The following is a 19699-nucleotide window of genomic DNA, read 5'->3' on the forward strand; positions in this document are numbered from 1 at the left end:
GCTATAAAAGACATCCTTAGGACAATGAGGAGACGTGAATATGGACCAGATTTTAGAAGTTATTGTGAAATTTTTGTTAACTTTCTGAAGCGTGATATTGGCTCTGTGATTCTTTAAAAAAAATACCCTTATTCTTAGTACGTGCATAAGGTCCTTTTTAAGAATGAAATACCTGGATGCCTGAAACTAACAAATGGTCCAAAAATAATAAATATATCTGTACATATACTAGATAAAAACATAAAGCAAATACTGCAAAATGTTAATAAGAGTTACATCTCAGTGGAGGATATACAGACGTTCATTGCATTATTCTTTTAACCATTTCGTATATGAAAATTTTCATAATAAAAAGTTGCAGTGGGGGAAGAATAGTCGTTTTCATTTAATAAGCATGTATGTGTATTCACTCCTGAGCCAAACTAGGGGCAGATAAAATATTACCTTATATGGACAGAATGTTTCATTTTTCAGTTGCAGTATACTTCAGAGAATCAATTTTCCACCACTGGCCCAGAGAAATTATGGCAGCCCTTCTGGCCAAGATCACAGGGAACAGCTGATTGACACACACCACCTGATTTAGAGCAGAGGCATCAGGATCCCCAAAGGGCAATCCACGCTGACCAGTGAATTTACATGCCAGCCTGTGCCCTTGGAAAACTAAGGGTGGAGAATAGGGGCCTTCCAGCATGGAACCTTTACAGCAGACAGAACCTGCAACTTTGCTAGGCTCGTTTTCTGGGAGACAGCGTATCAAGCTGTGACATGAACGTAAAGCTAAATCAAACATTTAAACCATCGATTCTACCCATTCACCCACTAAAGATGGATTTCTGTCTTACCTTGTCTCTCTGCTCCATAAAGTGGACTACCAGGTTCAACATTCAGCAAAAAAAATCTGAGATGCTACTCCCAAAACTCTACTTAAACCTAATAACAAAGCACTAGAATCATATAAGAAATTTTAGAGAGAAAACCTGTAAGCATTCCCTTTAGATATAACGAAAGTATTAAAAAATAAGACTCAGACCTATGAAACAACATAGCAGGATGTTTCTCATCTACAAACAGAGGTTTTTTTGTTTTGGGGTCCAAATCTCAACAGTTCTGGGCACTAGTTCACTACGAAGTCAGAGGGCCAACCAGCCGTCCATGACTTGCTGCAGAATCTGATATTCTTTTTTAACTGGAGTGAACTGAAACTCAGCAGTAAGCATTGAACTTTCAAGTGGCCTGATGCAATCAAAGACTCCACTTCAGTTACACTTCTTTTTTCTGTCCTTTTATTTTTATCATCTCTTTTTCTCCCTCATTCAATGCTTTATCTATATGTGTGTGTCTTGTGTGTGTGTGTGTATATATACACATATATGTTTATGTGTGTGTGTATATATACATACACATAAACACATTATGCATACGTATACACATATACATATATATTTGTTGCTGTCTTCTCCTTTTCTTTTTCCTGTCTTTCCTCTTCCTGTCTTTCCTCTTCCCCTCCCAATTCCTCCAGAACCACCCAAAGGCATTGGTAAAACCCAGTTAAACTTCAGGCTGTGAAGCTATAAAGAATCCTGATGTGGCCCATGAAGCCTGATGGAATCAGGCCACAGGCTAGAAGAGTTACGGGAAGAATGGTTCACTTTCCTTTAACCGAAGAACAATCATCCTGCTTATGGGTTGTCAGGGCCCTTTCCCTTCTAGGGACAGCTACCTACCTTTGATCTTTAACCAGCTCACTACACCTCTCTTTAAGAGAAGCAGACGACCACGACACTGGGATCTCACTTATTGCTTCATGTTATTCTAGTAAGAGGCATGATACAGGAGAGCTGAAAACATCAATGGTTTGGGGCTACCTGTGGACTTCACTTATCCAAATCATGAATTCTGTTCAATGCCACCATTTTCTGATTTCTTGAAAAGTTTCCGGTGTATTTGTAAGCACTAAGCTAGGACCGAAGGAAATACAAAGAGATTTTTTTTTTTTTAGGTTATTCATCAGAGAGGTATGAGCACATTACATTCGTTTACCAAAAATTCACCGTCTATGAAAACTCACTCCCATGAGTGAAGCATGAATTAACCATGGGCCCTCCATCTCCAGGAGACCTGAATAAACCTGTTTCCAAAACTCCAGGGATGTTTGGAATAAACCTGTTTCCAAAACTCCAGGGATGTTTGGAATGTTTGGAATCTCTGGCAATGCTCCAGCCAGAAGGCGAGGGATCCTCTGCCGCCTCCAGGCTGGAGAAGCCCCCACAAGGAAACCAGGAAGAAGGCAGCTCAGCGGTCAGTGCCAAGAGCCCACCGCTGAAAATAATCTGGGTGGAGGGATGCTCAAAGAGTGGAGAAACATGCCGAGGGCGGCAAGGTAGCCATTTGGAAGCACCGAACAATGTTTACAGTTTGCAGGCTCTAGGAGTGATCTGAGCCCCTTACCGAGGCTTATCCTCTCAATGCCTCAATTTCTTCATCTGACAAATGGGGAAAATAATAGTACTCCTCAAAGTCACAGGGTCTGTAATGATTAAATGAGTCAGTAATGCATACAGTGCTTAGAATAGGGCCTGGCACATGGTAAGCACCGCATAAATGCTACCTAATCGCTAGTATTATAGGCTGGAAGCATGCCAATGGAAAAGCCTACTAAAGAAAACTTACCTTCTTTAATCCCCACCAAGAGATCTACTACTAACCAGCTGGAAGTACCCAGGTCTCAATTCTTTGCTTCCCTTTATTAAGCTCCAGCATCTCTGGAGCGGTCTCAGCTAAAGCCAAAGGAGCGAGACTCCTTTCTCTAAGCAACGAGGTTCGGGCAGAAAATGCAGTATGGCAACATATGATAAAAATGGAAACTGACATATGAATAAAATGCCAATCTATCTGACATGCATTTCAGAGCCCAGGTGTTCTCAGTGTGTAAGTTCTGCAGCTTCTAACAAATGTCCCTAAGTCTGCAACACTGTGAACCTCAAGAACCAACCTTCTGGTTGAAGACACACACAAATCACCCTGCACGTTAGAAAGACATAAATGCAATGAACTTCAACAAACTACATGGCCCCAAAGTATGGGGCATAAACAGGTAATTGGCCACTGCCACACCTGGGTGACACAGCAAGTCAATTCTTCAGAACAGGCAAATCCACTCACTTCCATATTCTGCTGCTGTGCCACACCTGGCACACTATGTTGACAATACTTACGCATTACAATAGGGCTTCTTTTCATAGCCTTTGTAGTTGTTCATGTTCAGAGCCATCTTGCAGACTTCACAATGGAAACATCCTTTATGCCAATACTGAAAAAATAAATATTTAAAATTATAGTACAATGCCAGTTCTTTCCAGGATGGGTACAGAAAGGAGACATTTTTTTTTTTAGTGCATCACAAGTCCCCGTATCTGAAAATACTACAACAAAATGACTGTAGGTACCAGTGGATGTTTGCTGACTTTCAGTTAAGTAAACAAAGAAGACAGTTATTAAAACGGAGTTTTAAATGACTCTCCACCATAACGTACAGACTCAGATGAAAGAAATGTCGCGGGCTCTACCCGTATTACACTTCTATGAGCAGCCAAAGAGGAATTCTGCGCTTGGTTAATGGAGAAATGGAGCCTGTGAAGTGGCCTCAAAAGGAAACCGAATCCAGTTCAAAGTGCCTAAACAACACTGTTTGTAACATCTCGATAAACATGTGCTCACCGGAAGTCAGGCAACCCGAGGTGGCCAGAGGCGCACTATGTTAAGTACCCCCGGACCCCCCATCCCTGTCCAGCTTCCACTAAATTGCGGGAAAGGCGGACTCTGTCTGGGATGGCTATAGGGATGACGGCGTGCTCTTATGAGGCATTTGTATGACCACACGCAAATTTCACAGCGACCGCCTCCGGCTGGGTTCAACTGTCAGTCGCTCAGGCTAGCGCCAGGGTCTGTCTCCCAGGCTGCTCAACTCCATCCACGCCCGGGAAGGGCAGGGAAGCAGGGCTGCAGGGGCCGGTCTAGAGCCACTTCCTCTGGAATTCCCCAAGCGGGTGGATTAGCCCCCAGTGGGTCTGGCTCGCCGCGCTCAGCTCGGGCTCTCCGGCGGGGCTTATTCTTAGCAATGCGGCAACGGCCGCCCCACGACATGTTAATTACTATCCGCCTCTCCACCTCGCCGCCCTCACGCGAGGCGCTGGGGCGGGGGTGAGGTGGCGATCCGGGCGGATCCCTGAGGTGGGCGTGCGGGGCAGTGAGGGGTCGCAGCGGAGGTGGGAGGCGAGCGGTTGGCCGAACTGCCCCTGGGGGCCCAGCCCGGGCCGCGCACCTCCAGGCGCCCTCCGCAGCCGCTCTGCCGCCGCCCGCACCCCGACAAAAGCCTCTCCCGGTTCCAACATCACGATCGCCAAGCGTGCTCTCTGGCCCTCCTGCGGGCGTCTTGCTTCGCGTGCCCTCACCCGGGGCCAAGACACACAGACGCGCACACACACGCACAGACCCACTCTTCTCTTTCCATCCCAGATGCCAAAACTTCTCCGAGCAGGTGCAGCCCGGCGCCTCCTCGCTCACCTTATCCAGGCAGTTGACTTTCTCCGTGGGATACACGACTTTCCCGCAGCGGGCGCACTGGGGGTTCATTGTCGCGGTTCCCGGGGGCGGCGGCTGGGCGGAAGCAACGACGGCTGGGGGCTCCGAGGAGCCGCTGTGACATCCCCCGGCGAGCCCCGCACCGCCTCCGGGCAGGCGGGAGGGCGGCGCGGGCCGGGCGCCGGGGTCTGGCGTCGGCGCGGGGCCCGGGGCGAGCGGGCCGCGCGGCGCGCGGGGAGGCGGCGGGGGCGCGGGTGGGTTCGCGGCGGGGCCTGGCGCCGGGGGACGGCGGCGCTCTCGGGCTCGGCTCCGGCTCGGGCTCCGCGCCGCTCTCTCTGCGTCGCTCGCGCTCCAGGTACCGGTGACTCACACAGGCACTCGCTCCCGCCCCTCGCGCTCACTCGCTCCCCCGCCTCGCCGCCGCGGCGCAGGCCAAACCCACCGGCGCGCCCCGACCGAAGTGACAGGGAACGAGCACGTTGGGCCCCGGGGAGGGCGGGCGAAGCGGGGGAAGGGGGAGGGCAGACACAAGGAAAGCTCCGCAGACCGCGCGGGCTGCGACCCGGAGGCCTGGAAGCGAGCGTCGCGCCGCTGCCGCAGCGGGGGCGGCCAGGTGGGCGGCGGCGGCGGCGGGGGGAGGGAGCGGTGGGGGTGAGAGGACGCGGGGCTGGAAGGGCTCAAACCCGCGCCCTCACTGCCGCCCTTCCTCCTGTCTCCTCCGCCGGCCGGTGCAGCCCCCCCCTCCCAGGCAGACTGACATTCCCGGTACCCAAAGGTCGCGCGGGGAGCGCGGGGCGGGGGTGCGCCCGCCCTCCTCCTCCCGGACCTCGGGTCGCAGGCAGCGGCGCACCAACGCCTGCGCAGCGCCCCGTCCCCGGGCGGAGGCTGGTCCGGGCGCGCGCAGCGACGCGCTGGGGCCTGGGAGCCTGGAGACACGCGGGGAACCCGGAGACTCACGTACCCGCGGCGCCTCCGGCTGTGCCGCGCCGCTCCCACGGGCCTCTTCCCAGAGAAAGCGTTCCCCGTGTGCCTGCGCGAAGTGCTCGGACCCTGGATGGGAAGAGACGTCTCTCACTGGCTCCTCACCACTGCACTTTTTGTATCTGTTCTTGGAGAACGACTGGTCATTTTAGGCCCGAATCAAGCCCTTCCTGATTAACTAAACGGTCATCATTCGTTTTGCTGTGTGTGTGTGTAAACACTGTAAATTTTTGCAATTAAACACCACAGGGTCTAGGAAAAGTTCTTCACCTCCATGAAGGGAAGCAATTACAAACTCATGGTCCTAACCGGAAGGGCCAGAAAATCAAGCTGAAGGCTGAGGGGAGGATACCAAACGGAGTAGGAATCGGTTTTTGGTTTTAATAAGGTTACTGGACTTGCTTTGTAAAAGCAGCAAAATGGAGCTACGCGGCCTGGGTTCAAAGCCCAACCCTGCCCTTACTGTCATGTGATTTTGTGCACATGACATACTTCGTGCATAGCCTCTCTATGCCTCAATTTTCACATCTGCAAAATGGGGATAACATAGCGCTACAAAACAGCTCCTGCTCTCCTAGTGTGAGGATTATATGAGTCAGCAGTTCTGAAGTGTTTCAACCGGCCTGGCTCTTGGTAAACGCTGCGGAAGTGTCAGCGAGGATTATCATTGGCCGGTTGTAACAAATAAGCAAACACATTCCGTTGCTAGCACACAGATTAAGACTCAGTAATGCCACAGAGCACTACTGTAACAAATATTAGTCGTTTTTTTTAAAAAATCATAGCTGCAGCCTTTCATGAAAAAAGAAAACTACTGATTTCTGAGCTCCTCAGGCAGGCTGCACTGATGAAATAACATTCATCATGAGGCTGTGCTGTTTGACTTTTCCAAAGAGATCATTTCTTAAAAGAGATCCATCCACCAACGCAGCAGCCTTTGAACCACTCTTTGCCTGGCTCACAAGCCCACCACAAAAGCAAATAAAACAATAATTTGCTGTCAGAGATGATCAGTTGTTTAAAAACACCCCAAGAGCTAATTAGAAATGCTTAAGACCATGGGTGAAAGTGGAGGATTTTATGCTAAGTGAAACAAGCCGGGCAAATACTGCATGATGTCACTTACACGTGGAATCTTAAAGGGAAAAAGTGGAACATAGAGTAAAAAGTGGTTGCCAGGGGCTGTGCAGTGAAATAGGGAGAGGTTGGTAAATGGGTACAAACATTCAGTTATAAGATGAATAAGGTCTGAGGATCTTATATATAACATGGTGACTATAGTTAACATGGTGTTGTATAACTGAAATTTGCTAAGAGAGAACTTACATGTTTTCATTCAAAAAAAGGGAAAATATGAGCAGTGGTGGATGTGTTAACTCCATAGGGGGGTTCCTTTCACAATATATATGTACATCAAATCATTACCTTGTACACTTTAAATAGCTTACAATTTTATTTGTCAATTATACCTCAGTAAAACTGGGGAAGGGGAAGGACCTACATTGAATATTTATTTAAATAAATAAATGGCTGAGGAAAAAGTATGTGATCACCTGGAAGACAGTAATATTTTTTTAGCACTTAGATCTTCATAAGTGTAGATCATAAAAGATAGTCTAAAACTCCTATTGTCCTTTTTAAACGGTAAGCAAAAAGTTCGAAGGAGCCATGATGGTGATATGGGACATTTATAGCTGATTTATCAGATATTTTAACTAGGAATTATATAACTTCCTAGCCAACCAGCACCTATCACAATGCCCGACACATAGTACCTACTTATCAAATGTTTTTTGAAAGAAAGTATAAGACGAATGTATTAAAATTGGAATTAACTATGGTGTTTTATTCTCTCAAAAGTGAACAGTGAATACTCAAGTTATATTTTCCTCTCATCTATGTTTTTCTTGCTAATTTTATTTTCTGCATTAAGCCAGCTTCTAAGTTTCTTAGTGCCACTTTACTGATGTAAGAAGAGTTTTAATACCATCCGTCTTTAAAGGCTTCTTTATTTCAAAATTCAAAGAACTATAAACAGAGAATTGGCAGAAACCTGTCATCTGGTCCAGCCTTCCTCTTTCAAGCAGATGAATGATTTAATTATCCACTGGGGAGACCTTTTGCCCCTTTCATGTCTTTTTCACGTGATTAGTCAAGAAATCGGTCCTTATGGTTACTATACCCCAATATCTCTAATTAAATCCTTTTCTACTGGCTTGGACATCCACAGATATAAAGAAAAACTTACCATCATGACCCTTATGAAAACATTTATAATACTTAAAAAATTAAAATGTTTCTTTAGTTAAAATTCCAAAATCTATTTACTTTTACCTCTGAGACCTATTTACATAGAACCTATTGAAGTCCCTATAATTACCCTTATTATTTAAGCTACATAAAAGGGACTTCAAATTAAAATCCTTAAAGAGTAATTAATATGACAAAAGGCCAAATAGTGGCTTTGACAAACAGAGGATGCAGAGTGTGGTGGATTGTATTATTGGTTCACCATTTTTTGTTCCTTTCCAGCCTGGCAACACTTCCTGTAAGCAGAGTATATTTCCCCACTGCAGTAACTCTGAGCTTGGTCATGTGACTTCCCTTAGCCAATGGAATTCCAGAGGTCATGACTTAGAGCAGAAGCTTTACAACATTTGCATGGTTTGCCTCTGTTCTCCCACCTCTTTGAGCCTTGGCACCTGGCTGTAAGAAGAGCATATCCCAGGGAGTGGCTGCTTCTTTGACTTTTCTCCAGGAATTTAAAGACCTGTCTAGACAGTAGAGCCAAAATGAATTCAGTAAGCCCAGTCATGCCCAGCAGAGCCACAGCTCTGGGAGTAAGAAATAATTGTTTCTGTGAGCCACTGAAATTTGGGGGGGGGGGGGGGTTGTTCATTACTGCAGCAAAAGCCGACTGATACACCAATAATAGGAACTGAAGAGAAATGCTTTCCACTTCATCACACCAAAAAGAAACTAATGGATTTCCATACAAGATTCAGTATGGGCTATTTTTTTTTCTATAATACATGTTAGAAGTGTAGTAAAGCATCTGTCTCATTACTAATTAATAAATGATTCATTCTCTCATTACACAAAGTTTTATTATGTGCCCTGTATTTGTCAGACATTGTGTAAAATTGTGTACATTTTTCCAGCTGGCTCAAATTCACCATAGAGGCAACTCTTCCAAGCCAACACTTTGGTAGGTGAAACTAAAAGAAAATGATAAATTTTAGCTCACAATTTCATTTGATAGCTGTATATGAGCCTTAGCCTAACGACACATCTTTCCAAAGATCTCATGCACTTACTTTAGAGAAATTACCTCATTTACCCTTACAGAACCACCACAAGTCAATGAGAAATGTAAAATAAAAACATTAATGGAAATTTAAGATTCAGAAGCTGTTATAGAAACAATTACTAATTTTCATTCATCCATTCAATATAAAAGTATTGGTAGGCAAGATGTTAGGTACAAGGGGATGCAATGGAGAATAAGGCATGATCTCTGCTTATAATAAAATCTAGTGGGACAGATAAGGAAGCAATGAATTACAATACAATGTGATAAATGCTCTATAGTAAAACCCTGCCCCCAGACACTGTGGCAGAACAGAGGAGGAACTTGTAATTCAGCTGGGAAGTCAGAAAATGCTATCTGAAGGAAGTGCACACTACGCTTCTCACCAGGAGTAGGAACCGGCTAGTGCCACTCCCCCAAGAATATGAGCACCCCTAAAATGAAGGGTTTAGGGTAATTAGCCTATTCGTTCCTATTTCAGGGATGGTATTATTATGCTTTTACACTCATGCTGAAATTTTTATATCACTTTAATATCCCCTCCTAACATAGCATAGCAACAAACTTCAAATAATGATGATTTTTTTCTCTTTTTTTCCAGTATTATTGAGAGATAATAATTGACAGACAGTTTAGGGTGTACCACATAATGACTTGACTTACATATATTGTGGAATTATTTCTTGATAGATGACACATCTCTTCAAGATAAGGCCCACCAAATCTCCAATTTAACAAAAACATTTGTAGATATCAACTCATAATTGTAAGTTTGCCACAAAACATTTTAAGATCTGGAAAGAGGGAAAAGAAAAGCTGGGGGAGCAGCAACATCTTGTTCTGGTCCTCACGGAACTGAGCCTCCCCCAGATGAAGGACAAGACAGACCCTCTGTGGTAGGCAAAACAAAGGCCCTCCGAAGACAACGTCCACATCCTAGTACTCAGAACCTGTGAATACATCACCTTACATGGCAAAAGGAACTTTGCGGATGTGATTGAGGTAAGGATCTTAAGATGGAGAGATAATCCTAGATTATCCCAGTGGGCCAATGTAATCACAAGCATCTTTATAAGAGGGAGGCAGGTAGGTCTGAGTCAGAACAGGAGATGTGACAATGGAAGCAGATGTCAGACAGAGAGAGATTTGAAGATCCTGCTGGCCTGGAAGACAGAGGAAGGGACCACAAGGCAAAGAATGTAGGTAGCCTATAGAAGCTGGAAAAGGCAAGGAAGCAGATTCTCTTCCCCAGAAGGAACACAGCCCTGTCGACATGTTGATTTTAGGACTTCTGACCTTCATAACCGTCGGACAGTAAATTTATGTTGTTTTTAGCCACTAAATTTATGTTGCTTTTAGCCACTAAATTTATGTTGTTACTACAGCAATAAGAAACTAATATACCCTCTATGTGTGAATTCTGTTCTGTCTTTAGGACCACACTGAGTTCCAGGACTGCTAAAAGAAGCAGCTGGAAGTCAAGATGGCTGTGATGCTCCATCATTGTTGTCTCCAACAGAAAGATCCTAAAGCAAAGTAGGTAAGAGCACAACATGCCTTCATTCTCTCTCCCCCATCCTAATTAAAAGACTTATTTTACCGGAAGTCTTCAGATAATTGCCTCACTTCTCCATTTAATTTCTCACACAGATAGAAATATTCTGGGTTTCTCAAAAAGTCAGCATATTTCTCTCCATCTTCCTCTCCTCCTCCTTAGAGTAACTCGATGAGTAACAGCCTCATCTTCCCAGCCAGAACCCTAAAAATCAACCCAAATCCCTTCCTCTCTTCCTAAGCAACCCTGTCCAGGTACCCAATCCTGTCAACTTTATCTCCAAAAGAGTTGATGGATCTGTTACCATCCTCACTGCCACTGCCTTAGCTTAGCAATTTATCATATCCACCCTGGATGGTTCTATAACAACCTTCTAAGAAGTCTTATCATCATACAAGTCATGGAAGGACTCCATGAACTGTGAGAAAATTAATTTCTATTGTTTAACCCACCCACTTATGGTGCATGGTATGGTATTTTTGTAATACCTGTATGGTATTTTGTTATGGCAGCCCGAGATAACTAATATATTACCTCAGCATGACTTATAGTCAATTAAGAACTAGATCAAGTTCTCAGGAGATGGGCAAAAGTGGGTGAACGTAGTCAGAAGGTACAAACTTCCATTTATAAAATAAATGTCATGAGGATGTAATGTACAGCATTTTGACTGTAGTTAATAATGCTGTATTGCACATTTAAAAGTTTCTAAGAGGGCTTCCCTGGTGGCGCAGTGGTTGAGAGTCTGCCTGCCAATGCAGGGGACGCAGGTTCGTGCCCCGGTCCGGGAAGATCCCACATGCCACGGAGCGGCTGGGCCCATGAGCCATGGCCACTGAGCCTGCGTGTCTGGAGCCTGTGCTCCGCAACGGGAGAGGCCACAACAGTGAGAGGCCCGTGTACCGAAAAAAAAAAAAAGAAAAGTTTCTAAGAGAGTAGATCTTAATAGATCTCATCACAAATTTTGTTTTTACAAAAAAGAAAATTTTGTAACTATGTACGGTGCCAAATGTTAACTAGTCTTATTGTGTTGAACATTTCACAATATATACAAATGTCGAATCATTATGCTATACACCTGAAACTAATAGGTCAATTATAGCTCAGTAAAATAAAAGTAAAAGGTTGCTTTCTGCCAGTGAAATAATTAATTAATTAATTGCAAATTAGATCAACACAAATGTTCTTCTGGCCCAATAAAAATAGTGATAGAAAAAAAAAGCGGTTTTTTTAATTCCTTTGTCGACTGAAAAACATGCACAATGTGAGAGTTGTGAGTTAAGTTTTATTTGGTGCAACAATGAGGACTATAGCCCAGGAAACAGCCTCTAAGATAGCTCTGAAGAACTGCTCCGAAGAGGTCAGTATTGTATATGACTTTAGTGATGGGGGGATGTGCAGTCAGGCACGCATTGCGGCAGAGGCTAGCTGCTAGTCACAAGGAGCAGATGTCTCTGTTAAAGATTTTAGTGTTTTTATAGATATGAGAAGATGCAAGAATTGGGGCTCATAAAATCTTCTGAAAATATCTAACTATCTGAAGACCTGTTCTGCCAGTTTTTCCCAGAGCACAGAGGGCCTCATTCCTGATCTCCGCCCTGAACTCCTTTCAGGGTGTGTTGAAGATCAGCAACTGCAGTGGCTAGTGACCTCATCCTTGTAGAGGCAGATGGCAAGTAACAATTTTTATTTGGCAAGGCACCCTCATGGTCTTAAATTCGACCCTGGCTTGGAAGGCATTTCATGACCCTTTCATCCTATGGTGCTGGAATGCTCACTCCTAGGTCAGGCGAGGATTTCACTGATGGGCCACTCAATGTGCTCTCACTGGACTAGGCCCTGTTAACAGCAGCCAAAAGTCTCTGGACCACCTGTCTTACTAGTCTGTTACGGTCCAGGAAAAAAATTCCCTCTTGTTGCTTCTTCTGATATCTAAAGTTACACTATTACAGTCATTGATCTCATATAGAACTAAATATCTGGTCAACTGGCTCAAGTCGCCTGGTCATCATTTTATCAAAGGCTCAGTCACACATCTGGTAATGCAAAAAGCAACAATTTTGTAAAACAGACAAAATACAAACAGTATATCCAGCAGTGTTAGTAAGGTCATGAGTAAGAATTTAAGCCAAGAACTTCCATTAGGTGCAGCTCAGTGTATTCCTGGGTCATCTGACTTAGTCTGTTCTGTACCAGTCCTTATCTTTAAGGGAAATTATATATTGGCCTTGCTCATAAGGCACCCAGCCCAATTTCCTAGTGTTCCTAGGCTGGTTATCCTTAGTATGGTTTAATCGTTCCCAACAGAATGAGCTTGAGTGACCCCAAAAGAAAGTTCATATTTATGGCCAGGGTCAGAGCAGGTATTATTAATTGACCAGGTGAGGGGATCCCACCTAGTAATACCAATAGTGGCCTGAACAGAACTATAATTTCTTTCTTCTAGAATAAATTTCCTAAGGGCCATCCAATAAGAGCCTCGGGGTGAAGACATCCACCAAGGTAACCCACAAGTACTGGATACAGATAACTGAACACAAACCCAACAACTGGATTAATTTTAAACTCTGCATAAGATTGTGCCCAAGAAAGAAATATATTTGGTTCATAAGCAAAGGTGTGAGGAATTATCAAAGTAATGGGTATAAAGTCTTGGTCCAGCATCTTGGGTCAGCTGTCTGCTTCAGATGTCATCTTCTCATCCTGGTCTGGTAGTTTCTCCTGTATTTGAGCGTTGTCTAATGGTGATTTTGAGGTCATCAGTCCTCTCTATAGCCCAGTCCAGTGCAGGGGCCCTTTGTAAATGAAAATTAATTCAAGAGTCAATTCCCTTAAGTTTCACTGTGTATGAGCTAGTTAAGAGTAACTGATAAGGGTCCCTCCATCTAGGCTGGAGATAGTCCTTTAAATGATGTCTTTTCCAGTATACATAATTACCTGGTTGCAGGTCATGGGGCACCTGATCTTCATCCAAAGAGATTACTGAGATAAGCTTCAGAAACAAACTTACAGTGTCTTTTTTTTGTTTATTAAAGTATAGTTGATTTAAATGCTGTGTTAATTTCTCCTGTACAGCAGTCATTCACTAATATTCAATACATATACATTCTTTTTTTTAATATTCTTTCCCATTATGATTTATCACAGAATATAGTTCCATGTGCTATACAGTAGAACTTTGTTGTGTTTTTTTTTTTTTTGAGTTTTAAATTTTATTTATTTATTTATTTATGGCTGTGTTGGGTCTTCATTTCTGTGCGAGGGCTTTCTCTAATTGCAGCAAGTGGGGGTCACTCTTCATCGCGGTGCACGGGCCTCTCACTATCGCGGCCTCTCTTGTTGCGGAGCACAGGCTCCAGACACGCAGGCTCAGTAGTTGTGGCTCACGGGCCTAGTTGTTCGGCGGCATGTGGGATCCTCCCAGACCAGGGCTCGAACCCGTGTCCCCTGCATTGGCAGGCGGATTCTCTACCACTGCGCCACCAGGGAAGCCCACCAGTGAGTTTTATATCAACAAATCCAATGATGCATTACCATTCCTTATCTTATTGAGTGTCTCCGAAGAATGTGGCATTATGGCTACTCTCTCCCTGAAACACCATCTTTGCCTGGATTCTGCAACTCCACATTCTCCTGGTTTGCCTTCTTCCTTGCAAACCGCTCCTGCTCAGTCTCCTTTTCCTACATCTTCCTCCTCTTGCTGGTGTCTACATGTTGTGTTTTCTCAGAGCTCAGTCCTCAAACATTTATTCTCTTCAAATGATCTTGGAGGGGTTCAGGACATGCCACCCCAAAATAGGCCACTAGTATAAAAGCACTTAAGCCTAGCCACTTTGGGTCTTCATTTTTCTATGAGGACCCCCATGTACATGTAAAAATTGTTAAATAAAATCTCTATGCTTTTCTCCTGTTAACCTGTTGTATGTCAACTTACTTCTCAGGTCCAGCTGGAGAACCTAAGAGGGAACAGGTAAAGCTTTAGCTCCCCTACAATCTCATCTAGGGATATGCCTTTAATTACTATTTATACACGATGACACACAAATTTACATTTTCATCCCAACCTTCTCTATTGAATGCCAGGCTCATATATATTGTAATCTATGTAACATCTACACTGGATATCTAATTGGCATCTAACATATCCTTAACATAAGGCCTGATTTCCCCCCATAGGTTCTTCCCTCACTCTTTTTTTTTTGGCGGGGGGTGGGGGGTATAATTGCTTTACAATGGTATGTTAGTTTCAGCTTCACAACAAAATGAATCAGTTATATATATACATATGTTCCCATATCTCTTCCCACTTGTGTCTCCCTCCCTCCCACCCTCCCTATCCCACCCCTCCAGGCGGTCACAAACCACCGAGCTGATCTCCCTGTGCTATACGGCTGCTTCCCACTAGCTATCTACCTTACGTTTGGTAGTGTATATATGTCCATGCCTCTCTCTCGCTTTGTCACAGCTTACCCTTTCCCCCTCCCCATATCCTCAAGTCCATTCTCTAATAGGTCTGTGTCTTTATTCCTGTTTCACCCCTAGGTTCTTCATGACATTTTTTTTTCTTAAATTCCATATATATGTGTTAGCATACAGTATTTGTCTCTCTCTTTCTGACTTACTTCACTCTGTATGACAGACTCTAGGCCTATCCACCTCATTACAAATAGCTCAATTTCGTTTCTTTTTATGACTGAGCAATATTCCATTGTATACATGTGCCACATCTTCTTTATCCATTCATCCGATGATGGACACTTAGGTTGTGTCCATCTCCGGGCTATTGTAAATAGAGCTGCAATGAACATTTTGGTACATGACTCTTTCTGAATTATGGTTTTCTCAGGGTATATGCCCAGTAGTGGGATTGCTGGGTCATATGGTAGTGCTATTTGTAGTTTTTTAAGGAACCTCCATACTGTTCTCCACAGTGGCTGTATCAATTTACATTCCCACCAACAGTGTAAGAGGGTTCCCTTATCCATTCTATATATAATAGTCTGCATCCGCTCTCCCTAAATTCCCACTCCATCCCTCTCCCACTTCCCCTCCCCCTTGGTAACCAGAAGTCTGTTTTCTGTGTCTGTGAGTCTGTTTGTTTCATAAAAGTTCATTTGTGTCAGATTTTAGATTCCACATATAAGTAATATCATATAGTATTTTTCTCCTTCTGACTTACTTCACTTAGTATGATAATCTCTAGTTTCATCCATATTGCTGCAAATTGCATTATTTTGTTCTTTTTTATGGCTGAGTAGTATTCCATTGTATATAAGTACCATATCTTCCATATCCATTCACCTGCTGATGTACATTTAGGTTGTTTCATGTCTTGGCTACTGTGAATTGTGCTGCTATGAACATAGGGGTAGCATGTATCTTTTTGAATTATAGTTTTGTCAGGATATATGCCCATGAGTGGGATTGCTGGATCATATGGCAAATCTATTTTTAGTTTTTTGAGGAACCTCCATACTGTTTTCCACAGTGGCTGCACCAACCTACATTCCCACCAACAAAGTAGCAGGGCTCCCTTTTCCCCACACCCTCTCCAGCATTTGTTATTTGTAGACTTCTTAATGATGGACATTCTGAGTGGTGTGAGGTCATTGTAGTTTTGATTTACATTTCTCTCATAATTAGCTATGTTGAGCATCTTTTCATGTACCTGTTGGCCATGTGTATGTTAGAGTCTCCTTTTAATAATTCAACTGAACTTTACAATAATATAACATAACAGCAAGGAACTACATGTGAAGTGAGGATTCGTAAATACAGACCTCAATTAACAGAACTAGAATTTAATATTCACTAAAACATAACCTTTTTCTCTCTACACTTACCCTCATTTCTACCAAATACAGCCAAATTAAGACTAATGTGTTTGCAAAATAAGTCTGGTTTCAATAAACCTGGCCTGATGATTTATATAAGTAAATTGATCATATAGACTTTTTTGTAATTTTATTTATTTACTTTTTATACAGCAGGTTCTTATTAGTTATCTATTTTATACATATTAGTGTATACATGTCAATCCCAATCTCCCAATTCATACCGCCAGCAACAACAACAACCCCTCCCTCGCTTTTTCCCCTTTGGTGTCCATACATTTGTTCTCTATATCTCTGTCTCTATTTCTGCCTTGCAAACCGGTTCATCTGTATCATTTTTCTAGATTCCACATATATGCGTTAATATACGATATTTGTTTTTCTCTTTCTGACTTACTTCACTCTGTATGACAGTCTTTAGGTCCATCCACATCTCTACAAATGACCCAATTTCGTTCCTTTTTATGGATGAGTAATATTCCACTGTATATACGTGCCACATCTTCTTTATCCATTCATCTGTCGATGGGCATTTAGGTTGCTTTGATGACCTGGCTATTCCAACAGCGCTGCAAAGAACATTGGGGTGCATGTGTCTTTTTTTTTTTTTTTTGCGGTACGCGGGCCTCCCACCGCTGCGGCCTCTCCCGCTGTGGAGCACAGGCTCCGGATGCGCAGGCCCAGCGGCCACGGCTCACGGGCCCAGCCGCTCCGCGGCACGCAGGACCCTCCCAGACCAGGGCACAAACCTGCACCCCCTGCATCAGCAGGCGGACCCTCAACCACTGCACCACCAGGGAAGTCCCGCATGTGTCTTTCTGAATTATGTTTTTCTCTGAGTATATGCCCAGTAGTGGGATTGCTGGATCATATGGTAATTCTATTTTTCGTTTCTGAAGGAACTCAATAGTGTTCTCCATAGTGGCTGTATCAATTTACATCCCCACCAACAGTGCAAGAGGGTTCCCTTTTCTCCACACCCTCTCCAGCATTTGTTGTTTGTAGATTTTCTGATGATGCCCATTCTAACTGGTGTGAGGTGATACCTCATTGTAGTTTTGATTTGCATTTCTCTAATAACTAGTGACGTTGAGCGGCTTTTTATGTGCCTCTTGGCCATCTGTATGTCTTCTTGGGAGAAATGTCTATTTAGGTCTTCTGCCCACTTTTTAATTGGGTTGTTTATTTTTTAATTTTTTTATTATTTTTTTAATATTGAGCTGCATGAGCAACTGTTTATATATTTTAGAGATTAACCCTTTGTCCGTTGATTCATTTGCAAATATTTTCTCCTTTTCTGGGGGTTGTCCTTTTGTCCTATTTATAGTTTATTTATAGTTTCCTTTGCTGTGCAAAAGCTTTTAAGTTTCATTAGGTCCCATTTGTTTGTTTTTGTTTTTATTTCCATTTCTCGAGGTGGGTGGGTGATTTATGTCAAAGAGTTTCTTCCTATGTTATCCTGTACGAGTTTCATAGTGTCTGGTCTTACATTTAGGTCTTTAATCCATTTTGAGTTTATTTTTGTGTATGGTGTTAGGAAGTGTTCTAATTTCATTCTTTTACATGTAGCTGCCCAGTTTTCCCAGCACCACTAATTGAAGAGACTGTCTTTTCTCCATTGTATATCCTTGCCTCCTTTGTCATAGATTAGTTGACCATAGGTGCGTGGGTTTATCTTTGGGCTTTCTATCCTGTTCCATTGGTCTATACTTCTGTTTTTGTGCCAGTACCATATTGTCTTGATTACTGTAGCTTTGTAGTATAGTCTGAAGTCAGGGAGTCTGATACCTCCATCTCCGTTTTTTTCCCTCAAGATTGCTTTGGCTATTTGGGGTCTTTTGTGTCTCCATAAAAATTTTAAGATTTTTTGTTCTAGTTCTGTAAAAAAATGCCATTGGTAATTTGATAGGGATTGCATTGAATCTGTAGATTGCTTTGGGTAGTATAGTCATTTTCACAATATTGATTCTTCCAATCCAAGAACATGGTATATCTCTCCATCTGTTTGTGTCATCTTTGATTTCTTTCATCAGTGTCTTATAGATTTCTGAGTATAGGTCTTTGACCTCCTTAGGTAGGTTTATTCCTAGGTATTTTATTCTTTTTGTTGCAATGGTGAATGGGATTGTTTCCTTAATTTCTCTTTCTGATTTTTCGTTGTTAGTGTATTGGAGTGCAAGAGATTTCTGTGCATTCATTTTGTATCCTGCAACTTTACCAAATTCACTGATTAGCTCTAGTAGTTTTCTGGTGGCATCTTTAAGATTATCTATATATAGTATCATGTCATCTGCAAACCGGGACAGTTTTACTTCTTCTTTTAGAGTTCGGATTCTTTTTATTTCTTTTTCTTCTCTGATTGCCGTGGCTAGGACTTCCAAAACTATGTTGAATAATAGTGGCAAGAGTGGACATCCTTGTCTTGTTCCTGATCTTAGAGGAAATGCTTTCAGTTTTTCACCACTGAGAATGATGTTTGCTGTGGGTTTGTTGCATATGGCCTCTATTTTGTTGAGGTAGGTTCCTTCTATGCCCACTTTCTGGAGAGTTTTTATCATAAATCGGTGTTGAATTTTGTCAAAAGCTTTTTCTGCATATATTGAGATGATCATATGGGTTTTATTCTTCAATTTGTTAATCTGGTGTATCACATTGATTGATTTGCATATACTGAAGAATCCTTGCATCCCTGGGATAAACCCCACTAGATCATAGTATATGATCCTTTTAATGTGCTGTTGCATTCTGTTTGCTAGTATTTTGTTGAGGATTTTTGCATCTATATTCATTCAGTGATCCTGGTCTGTAATTTTCTTTCTTTGTAGTACTTTGTCTGGTTTTGGTATCAGGGTGATGGTGGTCTCATAGAATGAGTTTGAGAGTGTCCCTTCCTCTGTAATTTTTGGAAGAGTTTGAGAAGGCTGGATGTTAGCTGTTCTCTAAATGTTTGATAGAATTCATCTGTGAAGCCATCTGCTCCTGGACTTTTGTTTGTTGGAGATTTTTAGTCACAGTTTCAGTTTCATTACTTATGATTGGTCTGTTCATATTTTCCATTTCTTCCTGTTTGGTCTTGGAAGGTTATACCTTTCTAAGAATTTGCCTATTTCTTCCAGGTTTTCCATTTTATTGGCACAGAGTTGCTTGTAGTAGTCTCCTGTGATGCTTTGTATTTCTGCAGTGTTTGTTGTAACTTCTCTTTTTTCATTTCTAATTTTATTGATTTGAGTCCCCTCATTTTCTTGATGAGTCTGGCTAACAGTTTATCAATTTCATTTACCTTCTCAAAGAAACAGCTTTTAGTTTTATTCATCTTTGCTATAGTTTTCTTTGTTTCTATTTCATTTATTTCTGCCCTAAGCTTCATGATTTCTTTCCTTCTACTAACTTCTGATTTTGCTTGCTCTTCTTTCTCTAGTTACTTTAGATGTAAGG

The 19699-nt window shown here is 42.8% G+C and overlaps 1 protein-coding gene across 1 annotated transcript in view; it reads right to left on the minus strand.

Annotated features, from left to right (window-relative positions):
- NEBL (nebulette) overlaps positions 1-5016 on the minus strand; it is a 338669-nt gene extending 333653 nt beyond the window's left edge. The window contains exons 1-2 of the mRNA XM_027121788.1: positions 4567-5016; positions 3219-3313 (exon numbers count right to left, since the gene is read on the minus strand). Coding sequence (XP_026977589.1) covers positions 3219-3313; positions 4567-4635 — 164 coding nt within the window. The 5' untranslated portion in view covers positions 4636-5016. The remainder of the gene's footprint in view (positions 1-3218; positions 3314-4566) is intronic.
- Between the last annotated feature and the right edge of the window lie 14683 nt (positions 5017-19699).

Source organism: Aethalodelphis obliquidens, unplaced genomic scaffold (genome assembly GCF_003676395.1).
Source record: "Aethalodelphis obliquidens isolate GAN/ISIS:26980383/991018 unplaced genomic scaffold, ASM367639v1 scaffold23, whole genome shotgun sequence".
Taxonomy (NCBI): domain Eukaryota; kingdom Metazoa; phylum Chordata; class Mammalia; order Artiodactyla; family Delphinidae; genus Aethalodelphis; species Aethalodelphis obliquidens.